Genomic DNA, 22,652 nt, shown 5'->3' with positions numbered 1-22,652 from the left:
CTCATTGCTAAACTGGAAAATATTTCCCTGTCTAGAAATATTGGAACAGATCGTTCGCGGTTAACGTTGAACAATTGAAACCTAAATAAAACAAGAGTAAATTTATGTCTCTGTGGAGGATTTTATTTTTCTCCCTTCCCTGAGTTATAGGAAATCCATTAAGTTTGTTGCCTGAGAATATGAAAACGTTCTTTTAATTATGTATTTCCTGAGGGCGAGTTAAATTTGCAATCACCTGATAGCTAATGTGGAAGGAAAATAGAGATGCTTTGCCCAGCTTCCATGCCACGCGGATTTAAATATCGTCGAATAAAACCTGGGACGGGGTGATGCATTTTCAAAATAGAATAGTTGTGGATGCAACAAATATGAAGGAAAATATTGTTTGCTACTCATTGAATATTAGGTGTTTGCAGTAGAAATGGGTGAGGAAAGGGGTGGCTTTTATTCCAGCTCTGAAAGATATTTTAATTAGAAGAGAGCAGGAAGGGGCCTCAGAGGTCATCTAGTCCAACCCCCTGCCCAAGCAGGAGATCCTACACCATTTCTGACAAATGGCAGTCCAGTCTCTTCTTGAAAGCTTCCAGTGATGAAGTTCCCACAACTTCCAAAGGCAACTTCTGTTCCATGGGTGGATTGTTCTCACTGTCAGGAAATTCCTCCTTATTTCTAGGTTGAATCTCTCCTTGGTCAGTTTCCATCCATTATATCTTGCCTGGCCTTCGGGTGCTTTGGAAAATAGCTGGACCCCCTCCTCTCTGGGGCAGCCCCTCAAATATTGGAAGACTGCTATCCTGTCTCCCCTGGTCCTTCTCTTCACTGGACTAGCCATGCCCAGTTCCTGCAACCATTCACTGTATGTTTTAGTCTCCAGTCCCCTAATCATCCTGATTGCTCTTCTCTGCACTTCTTTTTTAATTGAAAATTTTAGAAAAAAATCTTTTACAAGTATTTACCTCCCCCCCTGCCCTCCACCCCGAGCCCTCCCCCCCACAACCTCCCCCTCCCCCCCCGACTTCCCAGAACCAATACAGGGTACAAATCTTTAACAAAAATGTTCTAAAATAAACTTTTAAAAAGTTAGTATCATCTTTCATTTGAGCTTTAACTCCTCTTTGCTAGGCTAACTCTAAACAGATTATATCATCCCTTGTTTCTTCAGTCATAAACTATCTGGAATTTCTTAATCCCATATTTATTTTGAGTATAGTCGATCCATCTTCTCCACTCCAGTTTACATCTCTCATTTGAATGGTCCTTGAGATATGCTGATATTTTAGCCATCTCTGCTAAGCTTGTTACTTTTAATGTCCATTCTTGAATAGTAGGCAAATCTTCCTTCTTCCAGTATTGAGCCACCAACAGTCTTGCTGCCGTTATTAAATGCAAGATCAAGTTAATCTCCATAACTGTACGATCAGTAATTATACCTAACAAGAATAACTGAGGGGTAAACTTTATCCTTTTTTTAAAGAACATTTTGCATAATCCACCATATTTTTATCCAAAATGCTTTTACCTTTTTACAAGTCCACCATATGTGTCTTCTCCGCACTTTTTCTAGACTCTCAACATCTTTTTATAGTGTGATGACCAAAACTGGATGCAGTACTCTAGGTGTGGTCTTACTAGGACAGTGATGGCGAACCTATGACACGCGTGTCAGTGCTGACACGCGTAGCCATTTGGGGTGACACGCACAGGATTTCATGCGATTCATCCTCGGCTCCTGCACGCCGCCGAGGATGAAAGAATCTGTGCTGGAGGAACGGGGGGGGGGACGTGTGATCTCCCCTGCCCACACTCACTTACTGTATCGCCGCCGCCCCTTTCTGAGCGCAGGGGCTGCTGGTAAGGCGTGCGTGCCGTGCGCATACACGTCATCAGCGCGGCGAGGGAGGACCCGCAGGAGAGGAGCGCGGGAACAGTGCGCACCTCCTCTCTCCAGTCAGGCCGGCACAGAGAGTTTACTCCTGGGACTGTCGGTTATGACCGCACCACAGCAGGGAACAGCGGAGTGCCAACGGGAACTGTGAGCGCCATTAGCAGCAACTATAAATTGCGCAAAATTATGTTTTTGTCGAAGTGACACACAACGCGAGTTATGCTCGATTTTTTGCCGATTTTTGACACACCACGCCAAAAAGGTTGCCCATCACTATACTAGGGCTTTATAGAGTGGTATTAGTACCTCCTTTGATCTTCACTGCATCCCTCTGTTAATGCAATTTAGGATTGTGTTTGCTTTTTTGGTTGCTGCTGCACACTCTCTCATTTAACTGGTTGTGCACTAAGACTTAAGTCTTAAGTCCCATTGGCTTCTCTCATTGGCTTCTCCTATTAGCTGGAGGGAGTAAAGATGGAGGACAGAGCCATTCTTAATGTCCTCTGGTCATCAAGAGGGAAGTTATTCCCCCAACCATGTTGATAATCCTTGGGACGGATTGGAGTGTGGAAGAGTATTCGGCGACTTCAGCTGGTCCAGAATGCGGCCGCGCGAGCGATCGTGGGTGCCCCTCGATTCACCCACGTAACACCTATCCTCTGCGAGCTGCACTGGCTGCCTGTTGATCTCCGGGTACGCTTCAAGGTGCTAGTTGTCACCTACAAAGCCCTTCATGGTATTGGACCTGGGTACTTGAGAGACCGCCTACTGCCAATTACCTCCTCTAGACCAATAAGATCACATAGATTAGGCCTCCTCCGAATTCCATCAGCCGGTCAATGTCGACTGGCAACTACCCGGAGGAGAGCCTTCTCGGTGGCTGCTCCGACCCTCTGGAACGAACTCCCCGTGGAGATTCGTACCCTCACCACCCTCCAGACCTTCCGCAATGCCCTTAAAAGCTGGCTGTTCCAACAGGCCTGGGGCTAACGACTTGTAACCCCACTCGAATGGTGTGACTGTTGTGTTTTTAACGGTGTATGACTCTATGTTTTGTAACTTGTCTGTCTCCCCCCCCCCTTCAATTGTGAGCCGCCCTGAGTCCCCTCAGGGAAAAGGGCGGCATACAAATAAAGTATAAATGAAAAATGAAATGAAATGAAATGAAATGCTGCCATGCTCTCTACTCTGAACTTCTCTGAACTTCCCCATAAAGCTCATGTCTCTGCTTGATCATCCTTCTGCGATGCAGCTTAATTTTTGAAAGTAGGTCACCTAAAAATGCAAGACTTGTTTCCATTGGTTACAGTCAGGGAACAACTTAATTTAGAACCTCATTTTCAGCAAATCTGGAAAGATTTGCCTGCCTTCGACGTTGCGGCTCAGAATTCCTTGTAGTCACGCTGTTCATATTGCTAAGTGAATCCTTTCCAGAGAAGGAAATGCTTTGCGCCAAATATGATTCGTCTCTATGTGAAATACATAGCTTCAGGTAGGAAAGACTCACTTTACCAAAGTAGTAGTGCAAAAATTGTTGCCGCTGGAGCCGAAAATCAGGGGAATTCCCTCAGGTTTGTAGAAAAATAATGATATAAGGAGATTAAACCACTGCAGGATCCCGAGAGGATTTTATACAGATAGAAAAGTTTGTCATCCCTGTAACGCTATTGTGTGTGTTGGAATACAACCACTTTAGGTACTTACAAGAAAAAATTGACAGCTGGTGGAAGAAAACCTATGTGATGGATGGATGGATGGATGGATGGATGGATGGATGGATGGATGGATGGATGATAGATGATAGATGATAGATGATAGATGATAGATGATAGATGATAGATGATAGATAGATAGATAGATAGATAGATAGATAGATAGATAGATAGATAGATAGATAGATAGATAGATAGATAGATAGATAGATATGGCTAGATAATAGATAGATTAGATAGATAGATAGATAGATAGATAGATAGATAGATAGATAGATAGATAGATAGATGATAGATGGATGATAGATGGGTGGGTGGGTGAGTGGATGGATGGATGGATGGATGGATGGATAGATAGATAGATAGATAGATAGATAGATAGATAGATAGATAGATGATAGATAGATAGATAGATAGATAGATAGATAGATAGATAGATAGATAGATAGGGTTCGAGTCCCTTGACTGAATGAGCTCCCATTCTTTGTTCCTGTCCAACTAGAAGTTCGAAAGCATGCAAATGCAAGTAGATAAATAGGTACCACTTTGGTGGGAAGGTAACAGCATTCAGTGTGCCTTTGGCCAGTAGTGGGATTCAGCCGGTTCGTACCTATTCGGGCGAACCGGTGGTTAACTTTCTAAGCAGCTCGGAGAACCGGTTGTTGAAAGAAATCTCCTTTTGTTTTTTCTACTTTACAGGGCTAATCCTGTAAGGAAGGCAGGAAGGAAACATTCTGGTGTTGTTTCTAGCCTAATCTTTGTTGCCCTGCTTACCAAAACTGCCTCTCCGGTTAACTCTTATTGCATTGTAACAGCTAAGGTGAAGTGCCCATCGAAATGAGTGACGTTGAGTTGGCCACGCCCACCCGCTCACATGACCACCGAGCCACGCCTAACCAGCTGGTCATTAGGGCAGAGAACCGGTTGTTAAATTATTTGAATCCCGCCACTGCGTGGAGCCATGCTGGCCATATGGCCATGATAATTGTCTTTGGGCAACGCTAGATCCCTCGGCAAAGAAACAAAGATGTGCAGCGCCCCCTAGAGTCAAGCACAAGCAAACAGGGCAAATCTTTGCCTTTACAAATGATGTCCGTGTTTTTATTCATGCAGAGTCGAGTGAACATGAGGAGAAGAGCATGGGTGCCTCAGTTGAAACTTCATCTCAACCTTACCCTGCTCCTGTTTATAGCCAGCCAGAAGAAGTGAAAGAGGAGATGGATGTAACGAAGCATCCAAAACTTGAAGAAAACGATGAACTGGGCCCCTTGCCGGATAATTGGGAAATGGCTTACACAGAGAAAGGGGAAGTCTACTTCATTGAGTAAGTAATAAAGTCTACTTCATTGAGTAAGAACTAAAATCTACTTTATTGAGTAAGTACTAAAGACTACTTATTGAATAAGTACTAAAGTCTACTTATTGAGTAAGTACTAAAGACTACTTTATTGAGTAAGTACTAAAGACTACTTTGTTGAGTAAGTACTAAAGTCTACTTATTGAATAAGTACTAAAGACTACTTTATTGAGTAAGTACTAAAGTCTACTTATTGAATAAGTACTAAAGACTACTTTATTGAATAAGTACTGAAGTCTAGTTTATTGACTAAGTACTAAAGTCTACTTTATTGAGTAAGTACTAAAGACTACTTTATTGAGTAAGTACTAAAGTCTACTTATTGAATAAGTACTAAAGTCTACTTTATTGAGTAAGTACTAAAGACTATTGAGTAAGTACTAAAGTCTACTTATTGAATAAGTACTAAAGTCTACTTTATTGTGTAAGTACTGAAGACTACTTTATTGAGTAAGTACTAAAGTCTACTTATTGAATAAGTACTAAAGTCTACTTTATTGTGTAAGTACTGAAGACTACTTTATTGAGTAAGTACTAAAGTCTACTTTATTGAGTAAATACTAAAGTCCACTTATTGAGTAAGTACTAAAGACTATTTTTTGAGTAAGTACTAAAGTCTACTTTATTGAGCAAGTACTAAAGTCTACTTTATTGACTAAGTATGGTTGGAAACTAACCAAGGAGAGAAGCAACCTGGAATTAAGGAGAATGAGGAAGGTAGTGTTGTGGCCGGCCAGTGGCTAGTGGAGCTGGCAGCAGAGTCGGACAGTGAGGAGGTTGGAGAAGAACATGGGACAGTCCTGGGGGTTGAGGAAAGCTCAGATGAAGGAAGCTTGGGTCGGAATAGGTAGGAGAGAGTTCCTCATAATTTTTCTGTCTTCTTTCATTGGTGTATCTTGCCTTCATAAAACTGGCAGTGCTATATAGTTGAGAACAGAAAGACAGCAGGTTGGAATGGTTTTAATAGCAATAGCAATAGCAGTTAGACTTATATACCGCTTCATAGGGCTTTCAGCCCTCTCTAAGCGGTTTACAGAGTCAGCATATTGCCCCCAACAACAATCCGGGTCCTCATTTTACCCACCTCAGAAGGATGGAAGGCTGAGTCAACCCTGAGCCGGTGAGATTTGAACAGCCGAACTGCAGAACTGCAGTCAGCTGAAGTAGCCTGCAGTGCTGCATTTAACCACTGCGCCACCTCGGCTCTCTCTTAATACATCCGCTTAGAATCCTCACAGTGTTGTTATCCAAATCGCATTGCGTCATATGAAATAGTAACAGAGGTTACATAGAAAATACTTTTAAGGGAACATTTTCTCCCCCTTTCTGATATATACTTCATCAATTTCATTTCCCCCGTTTCTATTTTAAACCCCTGGCCGCTCTCCAAGGATCACGCTGTATGTGCATTAGACTGACCGAAATAAATGCATAGCAGCACTTCGAATTTCCCCTGCAGATTTCCCAGGACGGCATAAAGTGATGGTACAAAAATACACGGGGTCACTTTAACTCCACTCTGTCAAACGGGGCGGGTGGTGGTGGTGGAGAACACGCTTTTCTGAAAGGTGAAATTCATGCATTTCTTAGCTAGGATGTACATCTGCCAATTGAGCAGTTCAAAGACATGCACTTGTGAGTAGATGAATCTGCTAAGGGGGACACAGTGGCTAAAACGCTAAGTTACCACGAAGTAGGTTGTGGTCTACTTTGTCGAAGGCCTTACTGAAATCTAAGTATGCTCTGTCCACAGCAATTCGATGGTCTATTAATTTAGTCACTTTGTTCAAAGAATGAAATAAGATTGGTTAGGCATGAATGATCTAAGGGATGCAGTGGCTCAGTGGCTAAGAAGCTGAGCTTGTCGATCAGAAAGGCCAGCAGTTTGGCGGTTCGAATCCCTAGCCCCACGTAATGGAGTGAGCTCCCGTTCCTTGTCCCAGCTTCTGCCAACCTAGCAGTTCAAAAGCACGTTAAAAAATGCAAGTAGAAAAATAGGGACCACCTTTGGTGGGAAGGGAACAGAGTTCCGTGCACCTTCAGTGTTTAGTCATGCCGGCCACATGACCACAGAGACGTCATCGGACAGCGCTGTCTCTTCGGCTTTGAAACAGAGATGAGCACCGTCCCCTAGAGTTGGGAATGACTAACACACATGTGTGAGGGAAACATTTACTTTTACCTGCTAAGCTTGTCAGCTGGAAAGCTGACACCTCAGGTTCGAGACCCAAATGCTGTACAATGGGGTGAGCTCCCATCCTTCCCTCAGCTCCTGCCCAACTAGCTAGTCCAGAATGCGGCCGCGCGAGCGATTGTGGGTGCACCTCGCTTCACCCACGTAACACCTATCCTCCGCGAGCTGCACTGGCTACCTGTTGATCTCCGGGTGCGCTTCAAGGTGCTACTTATCACCTATAAAGCCCTTCATGGTAGTGGGCCTGGGTACTTGAGAGACCGCCTACTGCCAATTACCTCCACCAGACCGATACGATCGCATCGATTAGGCCTCCTCCGAATTCCATCTTCCAGCCAGTGCAGACTGGCAACTACCCGGAGGAGAGCCTTTTCGGTGGCTGCTCCGACCCTCTGGAACGAACTCCCCGTGGAGATTCGGACCCTCACCACCCTCCAGTCCTTCTGCGCCGCTTTAAAGATCTGGCTGTCCCGGCTGGCCTGGGGTTAAGATTGTAGCCCCGCCCGAATTGTGTGACTGTTGTGCTCTTTTTTAACATGTTGTATTGTCTACTGTTTGTCTTCCCCCCCCCTTTTTTTTTGAATTGTGATCCGCCCTGAGTCCCCCCAGGGAAAAGGGTGGCATACAAATAAAGGAAACAAACAAACTAGCAGTTCAAAAGCATGCAAATGCGAGTAGATAAATAGGTTCAAAAGCATGCAAATACAAGTAGATAAATAGGTACCATTTCAGTGGGAAGGTAAGAGTGTTCCGTGCATTTCAACGTATAGTCAAGCCAGCCACATGACCACAGAAGCTTCTTTGGACAACACTGGTCCTCTCAGCTAGGAAGCAGAGATGAACTTCATCCCCTAGAGTCAGACACAACCAGAAAGGAGAAAAAACTTTACCTTTTTTTTATATCTAACCTACGGGGCTTGGATTATTTGCCATGAATCCTGCCTCGTTTAGGAAGCATTGCCCATAATTCTCTATTTCACTGTGATTTCTCGGTTCTCTGCTTTTCATAACTGAAGAGTATAGTAGGTGCAGAAGGGATTCAGACACAGGCACAAAGGTTATTCATTGTTCTGACCGAGGCTTCCCGAGAGCATGAAGCAAACTCCTTGTCCCGACAAAAAACCCTTTTATTAATTTACAGTGAATTCTGCTCCTTAACACCCAGCAAAGTTTTTCAAGGGAGGATTTACAATCACAGACCTTCTCTGGCTTGGAGAGCTGCCAGGCTGATATCTGCAGAACTTGGCAAGGGGTCTCAGAGAGTCACGAACCAATTAAGCGAACTAATTGTCTCCTGCAAACTTCACTCCCCTTTTGTTCCTCTTTTATTTCCTCTGGGACGGGGCATTCATCGTCCACCTGTGGCCTTACTCCCTAGTCGACCCCTGTTCTTTAGCCATTCCCTTCATCTGGCAATTCTGTGCATGCGCACACTGGGAACAGGCTCCAGCTGTTCGTCTGCCCCACTGATCTCTGACTCTGAATGCAGCTGATAACTGTCGGACGGCCCCGGCCCCCTCTCTGCCTCCGACACTGAGCCCTCATCGGAGCCTTCCCCAGACTCCAGGACTGACCCATCTTCCTCCTCAACCTCCTCACTGTCTGACTCTGCTGTTGTGGGCCACAACAATTCATAGTGATGTCTCAGCAGTTAAAGATGCTAAGCTTGTCAGATGGAAAGCTGATAATCCGGGTTCAAGACCCAAGTGCCGCACGATGGGGTGAGTGCCCATCCTTGCTCAGCTCCTGCCCACCTGGCAGTTCTCTGCTTTTCATAAATGAAGAGTAAAGTAAGTGCAGATGGGATTCAGATGGAGGCACAAAGGTTATTCATCGTGATGGCTCAGCGGTTAAAGATGCTAAGTTTGACCGATGGAAAGTTGACAATCCGGGTTTGAGACCCGAGCATCATGGGATGGGTTGAGCTCTCTTTCCTGGCCCCAGCAATGCTGCAATGGTCATAAGTGTAAGAAAAACAGTCGTACGTCACTTTTTAAAATGTCAAACAGTCACTGTGTCAACTCATAAAGTTGCCATGGCGAGGAAAGTGGAGGAGCGTATTCCATACATACCTCCGGCTAGAGTCGGATCTCAGATTACTACTACAGCAGGCTTGTGAGGAGGCACCTCGTTGGGGAATGTGATTTGTGACACAGACTGAGTGGAGGGAAGGGACAGGGGTAAAGTTCAGCCATAATTCAAATGAGGCTTAGATCTGACTGCAAGAGGGTATTGTCGAAATGGTGCTCCTAATAAATGACTGGTTTTCTTTTGAAACTTGGCTTGAGGCTCATGAATCAATTAGGACATCTTTCGGAAACCTGACACACTAAATGAACGGTTGTTAAGTTGAGGGCTGTCTATAAATGATTGGATAATAATCATTGTCTTTTCCCATGGAGTTTTGAAATTGGGAAAAAGGTAAAGGTTGCCCTCACACATATGTGCTAGTCATTCCCAACTCTAGGGGGCAGTGCTCATCTCTGTTTCAAAGCCGAGGAGTCAGCACTGTCCAAAGACATCTCGGTGGTCATGTGGCCAGCATGACTCAATGCCGAAAGCACAGGGAACGCTGTTACCTTCCCACCAAAGGTGGTCCCTATTTTTTTCTACTTGCATTTTTGTTTGCTTTCAAACTGCTAGGTTGGCAGAAGCTGGGACAAGTCACGGGAGCTCACTCCGTTACGGGACGCTAGGGATTCGAACCGCTGAACTGCTGACGTTTCTGATTGCCAAGCTCAGTGTCTTAGCCACTGAGCCACTGCGTCCCATCCACACTATAAGCGTTGAATAAATATCTCTAAACAGCTCCTTGGGTTTCGTCAAAGAAGATGCTATAAGTTCAGGATGTTTTGTTACTTTTTGTTTATTTCTCTGAATGCAGCAACAGCCCTTCAATCAAATCAACATAGATAGATAGATAGATAGATAGATAGATAGATAGATAGATAGATAGATAGATAGAGATAGAGATAGAGATAGAGATAGAGATAGAGATAGAGATAGAGATAGAGATAGAGATAGAGATAGAGATAGAGATAGAGATAGAGATAGAGATAGAGATGTATACATGTATACATGTATACATGTATAGAGGTAGAGGTAGAGGTAGAGGTAGAGATAGAGAGATAGAGAGATAGAGAGATAGAGAGAGACAGAGAGACAGAGAGACAGAGAGACAGAGAGACAGAGAGACAGAGAGACAGAGAGACAGAGAGACAGAGAGACAGAGAGATAGATAGATAGCAATAGCAGTAGACTTATATACTGCTTCATAGGCCTTTCAGGCCTCTCTAAGCGGTTTACAGAGAGTCAGCATATTGCCCCCAACAATCTGGGTCCTCATTTTACCCACCTCGGAAGGATGGAAGGCTGAGTCAACCCGACTCAGCCTTCCATCCTATAGATAGATAGATAGATAGATAGATAGATAGATAGATAGATAGATAGATAGATAGATAGATAGATAGATAGATAGATAGATAGATAGATAGATAGAGATAGAGATAGAGATAGAGATAGAGATAGAGATAGAGATTAGATGATATAGATATAGAGATAGAGATAGAGATAGAGATATATATGCTCCAAGTTAATTAGCACATTTAGTATGAAGTTTTGCTGAATGTTTCCCTAGTGACGAGACCAACTGGATTCTTGGCTGACCAACCGGTAGATATCTGGGAAATAAAAAGTTAATGGCATTGAAATAATCCTTTCCTTGTGCGTTCCACTCTTGTCTTTTCCCATTTATTCTCCCTGCCAATGATCATTGGCCTGGAGTGAACGCTTTGAATGGCTTGCCTTGAATGACTTCGGGAGCAGAAGGTGACATTTAGAAAATAATTCTTGGTTTCCCTATTTTGGGAGTTTGCCGTAATTGAAGTTTTGGTTCCGGTAAAGGTTACGATTTCAAAAGCACAGCCGAGAATCAGTGAGGGTGATGTATAAAATGGGGAGGGCCTCTGCAGTTCTTTTGGGGTGCTTTCCCCCCCCCAAAAAAAAGGCAACTGGACTCTTTGTTTTCCTTGAAGTCGTTTCGTCTTCTCATCCAGGAAACTTCTTCAGTTCTGACTGCATGGAAGGATTTATATTCCTTGCAGACAGCTGGTCGTTATTGAATTCTTGGATGAGAAGCAAAACGTCTCCAAGGAAAACCAAGAATATTTAGTTGCCTTTTGAAGAAGAAAAAAACACTTTTGGGACAAGCACTTTGCACTGCTAGGTCACTGATTTGGTTTTGGTTTTGGTTTTATTGGGATTTATATGCCGCCCTTTTCCCTGAGGGGACTCAGGGCGGCTTACAACCACAGGGGAGGGGAAGTGCAAGGTCAAAACAAAACAATTAGTGAACAAAAGAAAATTAATAAAACACAACTTTCATTCAGCAATCAAACACTCGGGCGGGTAATTGGAAACCTATTCCCAGGCCTGCTGGGAGAGCCAGATCTTGAGGGCTGCGCGGAAGGTCTGGATCGTGGTGAGGGTGCGGATCTCCATGGGGAGCTCGTTCCATAGGGTCGGGGCAGCAGCAGAGAAGGCTCTCCTCCGTGTGGTCGCCAGTCGGCATTGACTGGCTGATGGAGTTCGGAGGAGGCCTAGTCTGTGCGATCTAATTGGTCGATTTAGGGAGGTAATCGGCAGAAGGCGGTCTCTCAAGTACCCAGATCCACTACCATGGAGTGCTTTAAAGGTGGTCATTAGTATCCTGAAGCGCACCCGGAGACCAACAGGTAGCCAGTGCAGCTCGCGGAGGACAGGTGTAACGTGGGCGAACCGAGGTGCGCCCACTATCACTCGCGCGGCTGCATTTTGGACTAGCTGTAGTCGCCGGATGCACTTCAGGGGCAACCCCATGTAGAGCCCATTGCAGTATTCCAGTATAGAGATCACGAGGGCTCGAGTGACTGTTGTGAGGGCCCCCCGATCTAGGTAGGGCCGCAACTGGCGGACCAGGCGAACCTGGGCAAATGCCCCCCTGGTCACAGCTGACAGCTGGTGGTCAAAAGTCAACTGTGGATCCAGGAGGACTCCTAAGTTGCGGACCCTATCTGAGGGGTATAAAATTTGACCCCCCAGCCTAAGCGTTGGTGTATTAGCCAAATTATTGGGGGGGAAACACAACAGCCACTCGGTTTTATCCGGGTTGAGCACCAGTTTGTTAGCACTCATCCAGTTCTTAACGGCCTCCAGACCCTGGTTCATCACGTCCACCGCTTCATTGAGTTGGCACGGGGCGGACAGATACAATTGCGTATCGTCCGCGTATTGGTGGTATTTTATCCCGTGCCTCCGAATGATCTCGCCCAGCGGTTTCATGTATATGTTAAATAGTAGGGGGGATAAGACCGAACCCTGGGGTACCCCACATGTTAGGGGCCTCAGGGACGATCTCTGCCCCCCGACTAACACCGACTGCGACCTGTCCGAGAGGTAGGAGGAGAACCACCGCAGAACAGTGCCTCCCACTCCCACCTCCCGCAGTCGTCGCAGAAGGATACCATGGTCGATGGTATCGAAAGCCGCTGAGAGGTCAAGGAGAACCAGGATGGACGCATAGCCTCCATCTCTGGCCCTCCAGAGATCATCGGTCAATGCGACCAAAGCGGTTTCTGTGCTGTAACCAGGTCTGAAGCCGGACTGGAAGGGGTCAAGATAGCTAGCTTCCTCCAAGGCCCGTCGAAGCTGAAAGGCCACCACCTTCTCAACAACCTTCCCGATAAAGGGAAGGTTGGAGACAGGACGAAAGTTGTTTAAGATGGCTGGATCTAACGATGGTTTCTTTAGGAGGGGTCTCACCACCGCCGTTTTGAGTACGGCGGGGAAGTGCCCCTCCCGAAGGGAGGCGGTGACAACCGCCTGGATCCAGCCATGTGTCACCTCCCTGCTGTTAGCCACCAGCCAGGAGGGACACGGGTCCAGAATACAAGTGGAGGCACTTACAGCTCGGATGGCCTTGTCCACATCCCCAGAGGCAACTTCCTGGAACTCAACCCAGAGTTGATGTGGCAGATGATCCTCCTGTGTCTCAGCTGGATCTACTGCGGTGGAGTCCAAGTCCGATCGAAACCGAGCTACTTTGTCCGCCAAGAATTGAGCATAATCCTCAGCCCTACCCTGCAAGGGGTCTCCCGCATCCCTCCTATTAAGGAGGGAGCGGGTTATCCTGAACAGGGCGGCTGGGCGTGACTCGGCGGACGCAACCAAGGAAGAAATATATGATCTTTTTGCAGTTCTTAATGCTCGAACATAGTCCTTGGTGCAGGTGGTTAAGAGTGCTCGGCTTGCCTCGGACTTATCGGACCTCCACTGGTGCTCTAGGCATCTCCTCCGGCGTTTCTTCTCCCGGAGTTCCTCGGGATGATGATGTTACCTAGTTGGGTAATGAAACGTCTTCAAGAAAACAATCAAATTCAGAGAGCTGCAAGGACCCCACAGTTTACATCCTTTTTTTCAGTTTCCAAGGACTAGAAATTGCAATCGATAAAAAAGTCCAACCTATCAATCTACTTCTAAATCAAAAGAGAGAGTCCTGTACAAATTAAAACCTGTGACATCCTCCGTGGGATTAAAAATGTCACACTACTTCTGGCATCAACAGCAATCAATAGTATCCACATGTGTGAATTTGGGACAGGATGTTTGATCTTTCATCACCCTTCATTAAAATAAAATAAAAAAGACTTAGATGAATGGTTAGGTTAGTCAACAAATAACAGATGAATAAAAACTTTCATAATTCTTTCTTAAGTGACCATTTCGATGTCTGTAGCCTCCGAGGTTGTATTTAGAATGGAATGGAATCAAATGGAAGGGAAGGGAAGGGAAGAGAAGAGAAGAGTTGGAAGGGACCTTAGAGGTCTTCTAGTCCAACCCCTTGCTTAGGCAGGAAACCTTACACCACTTCAGACAAATGGATATTCAACATCCTCTTAAAAACTGCCGGTGTTTGAGCATTTATAACTTCTGGAGGCAAGTTGTTCCACTTCATTAATTGTTCTAAACTGTCAAAATAACATTCCTTTCTCAGAGAGTCAAGGACATCTTGACCTGCACCTGGAGGGGTATGACTTGGAGGCAGCTCCAGTTGGGACGGTGCCTGATTGGGCCATGTGATGGACATGTGGGTTCAGGGGAAGGGGCTTGGACTTTCGTTTGGGTGGGGAAAAACCTGAAAGCTTTCAGATTTGGGTTTTCCCAGATGTGCCAATAGGACATCTCTAATAAAATGGAACTTTGAGGAACCTCAAGCCTTTCACGTGTAACTTTATTGCAACGTGCTCTACATGGGGCAGCCCTTGGAGAGCATTCGGAGACTCCAGCTTGTCCAGAATGCAGCCGCGCGAGCGATTGTGGGTGTACCTCGGTACACCCACGTTACACCTATCCTCCGCGAGCTGCACTGGCTGCCTATTGGTCTTCGGATACACTTCAAGGCGCTAGTCATCACTTATAAAGCCCTTCATGGTATTGGACCTGGGTACTTGAGAGACCGCCTGCTGCCAATTACCTCCAATAGACCGATTAGATCCCACAGATTAGGCCTCCTCTGAATTCCATCCACTGGCCAATGCCAACTGGCGACCACCCGGAGGAGGACCTTCTCTGTGGCTGCTCCGGCCCTTTGGAACAAGCTCCCCGTGGAGATTTGGACCCTCACCACCCTCCAGGCCTTCCGCAAAGCCCTTAAAACCTGGCTGTTCCGACAGGCCTGGGGCTGATGAGTTCCCCCCCCCTCGAATGGTATGGTTGTTGAGTGTTTTAAATTTTGGTATTGTTTTTGTTCGTGTTTTTTTTTCTTATTTGTAACCACCACCACCCTGACTTGGTTGTGAGCCTCCCTGAGTCCCTCCGGGGAATAGGGCGGCATAGAAATATAATAAACTCAACTCAACTCAACTTTATTGATATGTTTGCTGTTCTGTGATCCATTGATTTGGGAAGTTGTCCCTCTTTGTTGAGTCATATTGCCTGAAACTAGAATTCGTTTCACTGGTTATTCAAGAGAGGGGTGGAAGGAATTGCTGATTTAGGTGTCAGTCAAATGGACCATGTGATTCTTTGCAGCACCTGCACAATATAGATTACAGAGACTACAGATTAGCAGAGTGGGAAGGGACCTTGTAGGCCATCTAGTCCACCCCCCACCTGCTCAAGCAGGAGACCCTACACCATTTCTGACAAATGGCAGTCCAGTCTCTTCTTGAAAGCTTCCAGTGATGAAGTTCCCACAACTTCTGGAGGCAAGCTATTCAGATACAGATTAAAATACAGATTTAGCAAAATTGGAAGGGACCTTGTAGGTCATCAAGTCCAATCCTCTACCCAAACAGACTCTAAACCATTTTTGATAGAGGGAAGTCCGGCCTCTTCTTGAATACTTCTAGTGATGAAGCTCCCACAACTTCTGTTCCATTGATTGGGTGTTCTCTCCGTCAGAAAATTTCTCCTTCTTTCCAGGTTGAATCTCTCCTTGTTCAGTTTCCATCCACTATTCCTTGTTTGGCCTTCGGATGCTTTGGAAAATAGCCTGGCTCTCCCCTCTTTGTGGCAGCCCCTCAAATATTGGAAGACTGCTCTGCTGTCTCCCCTGGTCCTTCTCTTCCTTAGGCTAGCCACGCCCAGTTCTTTTATGTACTTTTATCCACAGAGCCGGGCAAAAAAACAGAAGAGATGAATGTGGCTTAAATGGAAGGCCATTAATCATTGACTCAAGAAAACAGAACCTGTAACCACAGCGCTCTGCGTCTCTCTCCGTCCCTGTGTCCGTTCAGAAATTATATGTACAAGGCGATTTGCTTTAGCGTGAAAACCCCGGTTGGCCGAAAGCCAACTAATAAGCACGGAGGTCTCTTGACTGCACCCTTATTTTTGTGGGAGATCGCTGCAACATTCCTTTTGCCCTGGATGAGTTCTGCATGTACAATGAGATTAGCTTGGCAACCGTTCCAGGGCTGCTTAATAAAAATAGCAGCTTTGAGGACAAGGCAGCAAGGGGGCTGCCAAAATTAGAGGGCTGCCTCGCACAATTACGCCTACACCTCCTCCAGGTCTACCCCGGAGCCAGTAAGCGAAGAAAGGATAGATATGGATTGGGAATTTGTGGAGCGGACCTCTCTGCCTCCTTCCCCTCCTTCCCCTCCTTCCTTCTCCCGTCCCCTGCCTCCTTTTCAACCGGCGTGGAAAGAGATTGACGTGAGTCCATTGGCAATGTGTCTGATCGGAGCGATCTTTTTCCTTTTCAGCCATAACACAAAGACCACATCATGGCTGGATCCACGCTTGGCGAAGAAGGCTAAACCTCCTGAAGAATGCAAAGAAAATGGTAGGCTATTAACTTTTCATCGCGGCTGTGGGGGAAATAGACCTATCTGTCTATAGGAAGAGAGAGATGGGAGTTTTTTTTTCCCCCAGGTTTCTAAATTTGTGAACAAGAGAAAATATTTAGAGAAAGGGGGAGGTTGGGAATGGAGAGTTTAACTGGGGGTGGGAAGCTGCAAATTTGCTCCGGATTGAGCCTGTATTTCCTATTTATTTCTGGTCCCGAGTCTGTAATAATCCAGTCTTAAGAATAACAAAGAGCGTTGGGATTATTATTTTTTTGGAATTGGAAGCAGTTTTTAATTCCCATCTTAGTTGGCAGAGACTGCTGAGGTTGTAAGCTTTGAAATCCCTGCCACGCAGAGCGTCTGGGCCAATGGTGCACAGCTGGAATACGATGATGGGTTTTTGTGTCAAGGGAAACCCTCTGACGGCGTCGTAGCCGCAAACAGCCGGTTTAAAATAAAACACGAAAAGAGGGGAGGGCAGGGGAGGAAAAAAGAGGGAAGGGGACTTATCTCTTCTTAAAGGGGCATAATGATCCTGCCGGAATCATGTATTATGATCTGCCAAGCTCATTTTTGTTATTATTATTATTATTATCCTCTCGCCGAACGCATTATGAAAATCCGGCTGATTAGCCCATTGAGCCACACTGCTGTTGCAATAATGAAAATCGCACAGATGGGAGGGTGCATTATAAAGAGCCTTTCTTTTTTTTTCACCCCCCTTGGATTTTTCCGGCGCAGGAAAGACACACACCCCAAGCAATTTAACTGCTCCAGAGACAATTCCCCCCCGCCAACCCTTTGCTATTTTTTTCACTGTGACTTTTTCTCAATTGAGGACTGTTTGTGACTCAAAATACTAATCGAGGCAACTTGCAGGATGTGGAATGCATAGAACAGTGAAGATCAAATGTCAGAACCTGATCAGCCTCATTCATTTACCACAGAAATACCTCAGAGAGAAAAACGACTGAAATTTTGAAATTCCCTGGTGACACACAGTTATTTCTAATTTTTATCCACTCTGACTCTAGTCCTGAGATGGCGAACCCATGGTACGCATGCCACAGGTGACACACGGAGCCATTTCTGAGGGCACGCAAGGCCTTCCCCTGTCAGCTCCAGCGCGCTGGCCGGCTGATTTTCGACCTTGATTTTCAGCCGATTTTCACTCTCCGGACGCTTCCCTGAAGCCTCCAGAAGGTGAAAAACCGCCCAACGCATAAACCGGAAGTCCATTTCCAAACTTCCGGTTTCCATGTTGGGTGGTTTTTCACACCCCCGGAGGCTTCAGGGAAGCTTCCTGAAGCCTCCAGAGGGTAAAAAACTGTCCAACGCATAAACCAGAAGTCCATTCCCAAACTTCCGGTTTCCATGTTGGGTGGTTTTTCACACCCCCGGAGGCTTCAGGGAACTTCCTGAAGCCTCCAGAGGGTGAAAAATGACCCAACGTGCAACCTGGAAGTCCATTCCCAAACTTCCGGTTTCCGTGTTTGGCTATTCTTCCCGCTACCTAGGTTCCTAGAAAGCCTCTGGAGACTGGAGATGGCAAAAAACGGACCTACTAGGCCCACCAGAAGTTGGAAATATGGGCCGTTTCTGGCCTCCGAGGCAGCAGGGGGGGGACCTGTGGGTGGGCCCGCGGGCGCGAGCAATAGCACAAAAGTGCATGCTTTTGGCACCCGAGGCAAAAAAAAGTTCGCCATCACTGCTCTAAGTCTATCTTAATATATTTGGATCCTATCTTCGGCAGCTGTGATTCAGAAAACAGAATCACGGGGTTGGAAGGGACCCCCTGCTCAACCGGGAGACTTTATACCAGGAGTGTCAAACTCAATTTCATTGTGGGCCGCATCAGTATTGTGTTTGACCTTGAGATGGGAGGGGGGTGGCCAGCTTGATGCCAGACGTGACAGGGGTGCCTGTGAGGGCCCAAGTGCTCTGCCAGAGAAAACGGAGCGGCCCTCCCGAGCTCCATTTTTACTGGCAGAGGAACCGCGAGCCAATCCTTTGCTGTTTCTAGGGCAACCCCACGGGCCAGATTTAAGCAACCTGTGGGCCGGATTCAGCTCATGGGCCTTGAGTTTGACACCCCTGCTTTATACCATTCCGAACCAATAGAGGCCCAATTTCTCCTCCAGTGATATTTTCTGTGATCTCTGTAGTAGCTTATTTGATGTTTTTTTGGGGGGGGGAATCACATCCATCACTGATCTTATTTTACTGGAAGAATTTACACGGTCATTTTGTATGCGAAAACTAATCCATCATGAGGTGTCCAGTCAGGACTAATGTGACAAACCAAGGCAGGAAAATATAATTTCCCTTCAGCCGTTTTAAAAATACTGCACCCTTCTGAATTCCTATCAGGTCTTCCTTCAACTTTTCAACATCCAGTGGGGCTTCCAAACCCTTTTCTGGAGAAAAAAAAAAGTTATGGTTGTGATTTTGGGATTGCTTCCAATCTCTGGAATGTCCACTGGAGCTAGGCAGCCAGTAATGATAGATAGACAGACAGACATGAGACAAGAGTGGATTAGATAGAGATAGATGGATGGATGGATGGATGGATGGATGGATGGATGGACGATAGATAGATAGATAGATAGATAGATAGATAGATAGATAGATAGATAGATAGATAGATAGATAGACAGACAGACAGACAGACAGACAGACAGACAGACAGACAGACAGATAGAGATAGATGATAGATAGATAGATAGATAGATAGATAGATAGATAGATAGATAGATAGATAGATAGATAGATAGATAGATACTGTAGATGGATGGATGGATGGATGGATGGATGGGTGGGTGGGTAGGTAGGTAGGTAGGTAGGTAGGTAGGTAGGTAGGTAGGTAGGTAGGTAGGTAGATAGATAGATAGATAGATAGATAGATAGATAGATAGATAGATAGATAGATAGATAGATAGATAGATAGATAGATAGATAGATAGATATGAGATAGAGAGAGAGAGAGAGATTATATGGCATGCAGATTGAAGCAGGAAGAAGATGGAAGGGGTGCTTGCCACGGATCTCTTTGGAGATCTCGTTTGCACATTCCATCTGTCACCGATATTGCTTGTACATATGTCGCAAAAAAAATAATGTTTTCCCCCTAAACGGAGTCCATCAAAGATAGCCAGTCACATAGGTGCCTCCCCAAAGCCGGTTTCAGATGTCGAGTGAATGTTTGACTTAATTTACATTTGAATTGTGTGCCTGTTGTGGCCTGGGCAGCCTGCATCCCACAGATGCCCCTTCAGCAGCCGAATCATAGGAGGAGAAGGAGGCATGGGTGTCAGGGTTAGCATCAAGGCAACTTGAGAGCTCCAAGGGGGAAGAGGGAATGGAGCTGGCAGAGAGAGAGAGACCGAGGTGGATCCTGGCTGTCCGTTAGTCCTCAGATGGAGAGTCAACAGCCCCCAGCCTGGAGGTGGCTGATGAGGAAGAGGAGGAACAGCTGCAGGGGTGGGTTTCTCGCCGAACCGGTTGGAACGGGGCTGACGGCGTCCTCGTGCACGCGCGCAGTGCACGCATGCGTACTAGCGTCTGTGCGATGCTCCAGCTGCGCCTGGAGGATCGCACAGGTGCTGTATGCGTCCTGTGCATGCGTGGAAGCGCAGAACTCGTCAAAACCAGGTAAGAAACGCGGGCGGGCGGGTGGACCCTTCGGCCTTCCTGGAAGTTACTTACTTCCGGGTTCGCCAACCAACCAGTTCACGGGGACCGCCACGAACCGCCTGAAACCCACCCCTGAACAGCTGGGTCCAGTGCCTGACACACTGATACACAGAAGGCAGAGGAGAGGAGAGCAGTGGAAATCTAGGGCCGGTCCTTGGGACAGAAAAGCCACCGCTGCTACTGAAGCCCCACCCTAGCTCTTGGGATGTGCAGAAGGCAGAGGAGAGGAGAGCAGTGGAAATCTATGAGCTGGTCCTTGGGAAGGAAGAGCCACCGCTGCTAACGAAGCCCCACCCTAGCTCTGGGAATAAAAGGCAGGAGGTGGAGATGAATAGATGTGGCAGACAACTATTCATCTCCCAGATGGGTGGATTTGTTAGCCGGCGTTGAGAGAGAAACTTTTTGCCGTGGCTGCTGGCACTCCTAATAAAAGAATCTTTGAGTTAACTTTAGAGGGATTGTTGTGTTTGGGGAACTGGGTCAGAACAGTACCATGGAATCATGGGATAGTTTCTTTACCTTGTCTTGGGCATAGTGGAGGCCCCTACTACCTTCCTAGTTTGAAAACAAAATATAGATCCAGTGAAAGACAATAATAGTAAATGCTTCTCTCCTGAACATATCCAGAAAGGGTGGGATCAAATATTTTTGGAAGAAGGGTATTAGCTCTTCCTGTATTTTAGTACCAGTACCACGTAGGTTGCAGAACAGGCAGTGTAGGAATTCTTTCAAGTATCTGGTTTTTTTTTAAAAAAATATATTATGGTGTCACCAATAGATTTAATGTGAAGATAGTGGGTTGGGATGAAATGGAATGCAGAATAAAACAGAACAGAACAGAATATGGAATGAATATAGAATAGAATAGAATAGAATAGAATAGAATAGAATAGAATAGAATAGAATAGAATAGAATAGGTGCAGAAGTGGTGCAGACGTAGTATAGAATAGAATTAAAGTAGAGAAGAATAGAGTAGAATAGAAGTGGTGTAGAAGTAGTATAGAATAGAATAGAATAGAATAGAATAGAATAGAATAGAATAGAATAGAATAGAATAGAATAGAATAGAATAGAATAGAATAGGTGCAGAAGTAGTGTAGAATAGAATAGAATAGAATAGAATAAGAGAAGAACAGAGTAGAATAGAAGTGGTGTAGAAGTAGTGTAGAATAGAATAGAATAGAATAGAATAGAATAGAATAAGAGAAGAACAGAGTAGAATAGAAGTGCTGTAGAAGTAGTGTAGAATAGAATAGAATAGAATAGAATAGAATAGAATAGAATAAGAGAAGAATAGAGTAGAATAGAGGTGGTGTAGAAGTAGTGTAGAATAGAATAAATTGGAATAGAATAGAATAGAATTAAAGTAGAGAAGAATAGAGTAGAATAGAAGTAGAAGGGGCATAGAAGTAGAAGTAGTGTAGAAAAGAATAGAATTAGAGTAGAGAAGAATAGAGTAGAAGTGAAGTAGAGTAAAAATAGAAGCAGAAGCAGAAGTAGGAGTAGAAGTAGAGTAGAAGTGAAGTAGAGTAAAAATAGAAGTAGTAGTGTAGAATATAATATTCCTTACTGGCCTAGGGTGATTTGACACACAAGGAATTTGTCTCCGGTGGAGAAGCTATGCAGGATAATTAACTATTTACGGCCTTCCCTAATATACTTCAGACCACACACTGATACATACGGTGTGTTGGAGTGGGTGGGTGGGTTGTACCCTGAAGAAATATTTTCCTAATCACAAGTAAGTGATTTCTTAAACTCCTTTGGTCCTCTGGAACTTGTCTTCCAAATGCCAGCCGTGCATGACAGATTTAACACATGGATTTTTATGATCTTTCTCCGAATAGTGTTTCTTGCCATTTTGATTTTTATTGCTCTATCTCTCCCTAGCATATTTCATATGGGCTCTTTTAGCTCAGCTCAGCAGTGAAACAGGAATAACAAGCTAGGGAGTGGAATAAAAAGATAACGCCTATGGAGCATTATCTTCTAAGGAAGCTAGTAGATTATTTGCTCTATGCGTGTATAGATAGAGATATATTGGTAATCATTTCGCCCTCTTAAATATATTGCTCTTGCAAAAACAATGGGTAGAAGATTGTAATATCCGGTATTTGTTTAAAGCCATTTTCTTGGCATTTGCCACCTGTGAATTATTTCGAGAGATGGACCCACCTAATTCTGGACACAGCCGTCTTCTGTCATTGGGGTGGATCACTCGGGTTTTGTCATCTGGGAAAGGAATCCAAATATATTGGCCTGGGTTGTGAAAAGGATCACCCTCAAGTTTCCATGTCTGAATCATGACATGGGTGTCCCACTTCCAGTCACTTGTTTTTGCAACGGCTGATGTGGGAGATAGATGTTGGTTAGATTAGATTAGATTAGATTAGATTAGATTAGATTAGATTAGATTAGATTAGATTAGATTAGGATTAGGATTAGATTAGATTAGATTAGATTAGATTAGATTAGATTAGA

The 22,652-nt window shown here is 45.2% G+C and overlaps 1 protein-coding gene across 1 annotated transcript in view; it reads left to right on the top strand.

Moving 5' to 3' along the window:
- The window catches only part of MAGI2 (membrane associated guanylate kinase, WW and PDZ domain containing 2), a gene marked incomplete in the record, with an annotated part of 526,586 nt that overhangs the window by 338,327 nt on the left and 165,607 nt on the right, over positions 1-22,652 (top strand). The window contains 2 exon segments of the mRNA XM_087722353.1: positions 4,711-4,921; positions 16,394-16,473. Coding sequence (XP_087578479.1) covers positions 4,711-4,921; positions 16,394-16,473 — 291 coding nt within the window.

Source organism: Thamnophis sirtalis, unplaced genomic scaffold, assembly GCF_051295495.1.
Source record: "Thamnophis sirtalis isolate CommonGarterSnake01/CBP01778 unplaced genomic scaffold, rThaSir2_p1.2 scaffold_9, whole genome shotgun sequence".
Taxonomy (NCBI): Eukaryota; Metazoa; Chordata; class Lepidosauria; order Squamata; family Natricidae; genus Thamnophis; species Thamnophis sirtalis.
The sequence above is the reverse complement of the archived record's forward strand: the minus strand, read 5'-3'. Positions and strand labels throughout refer to the sequence as shown.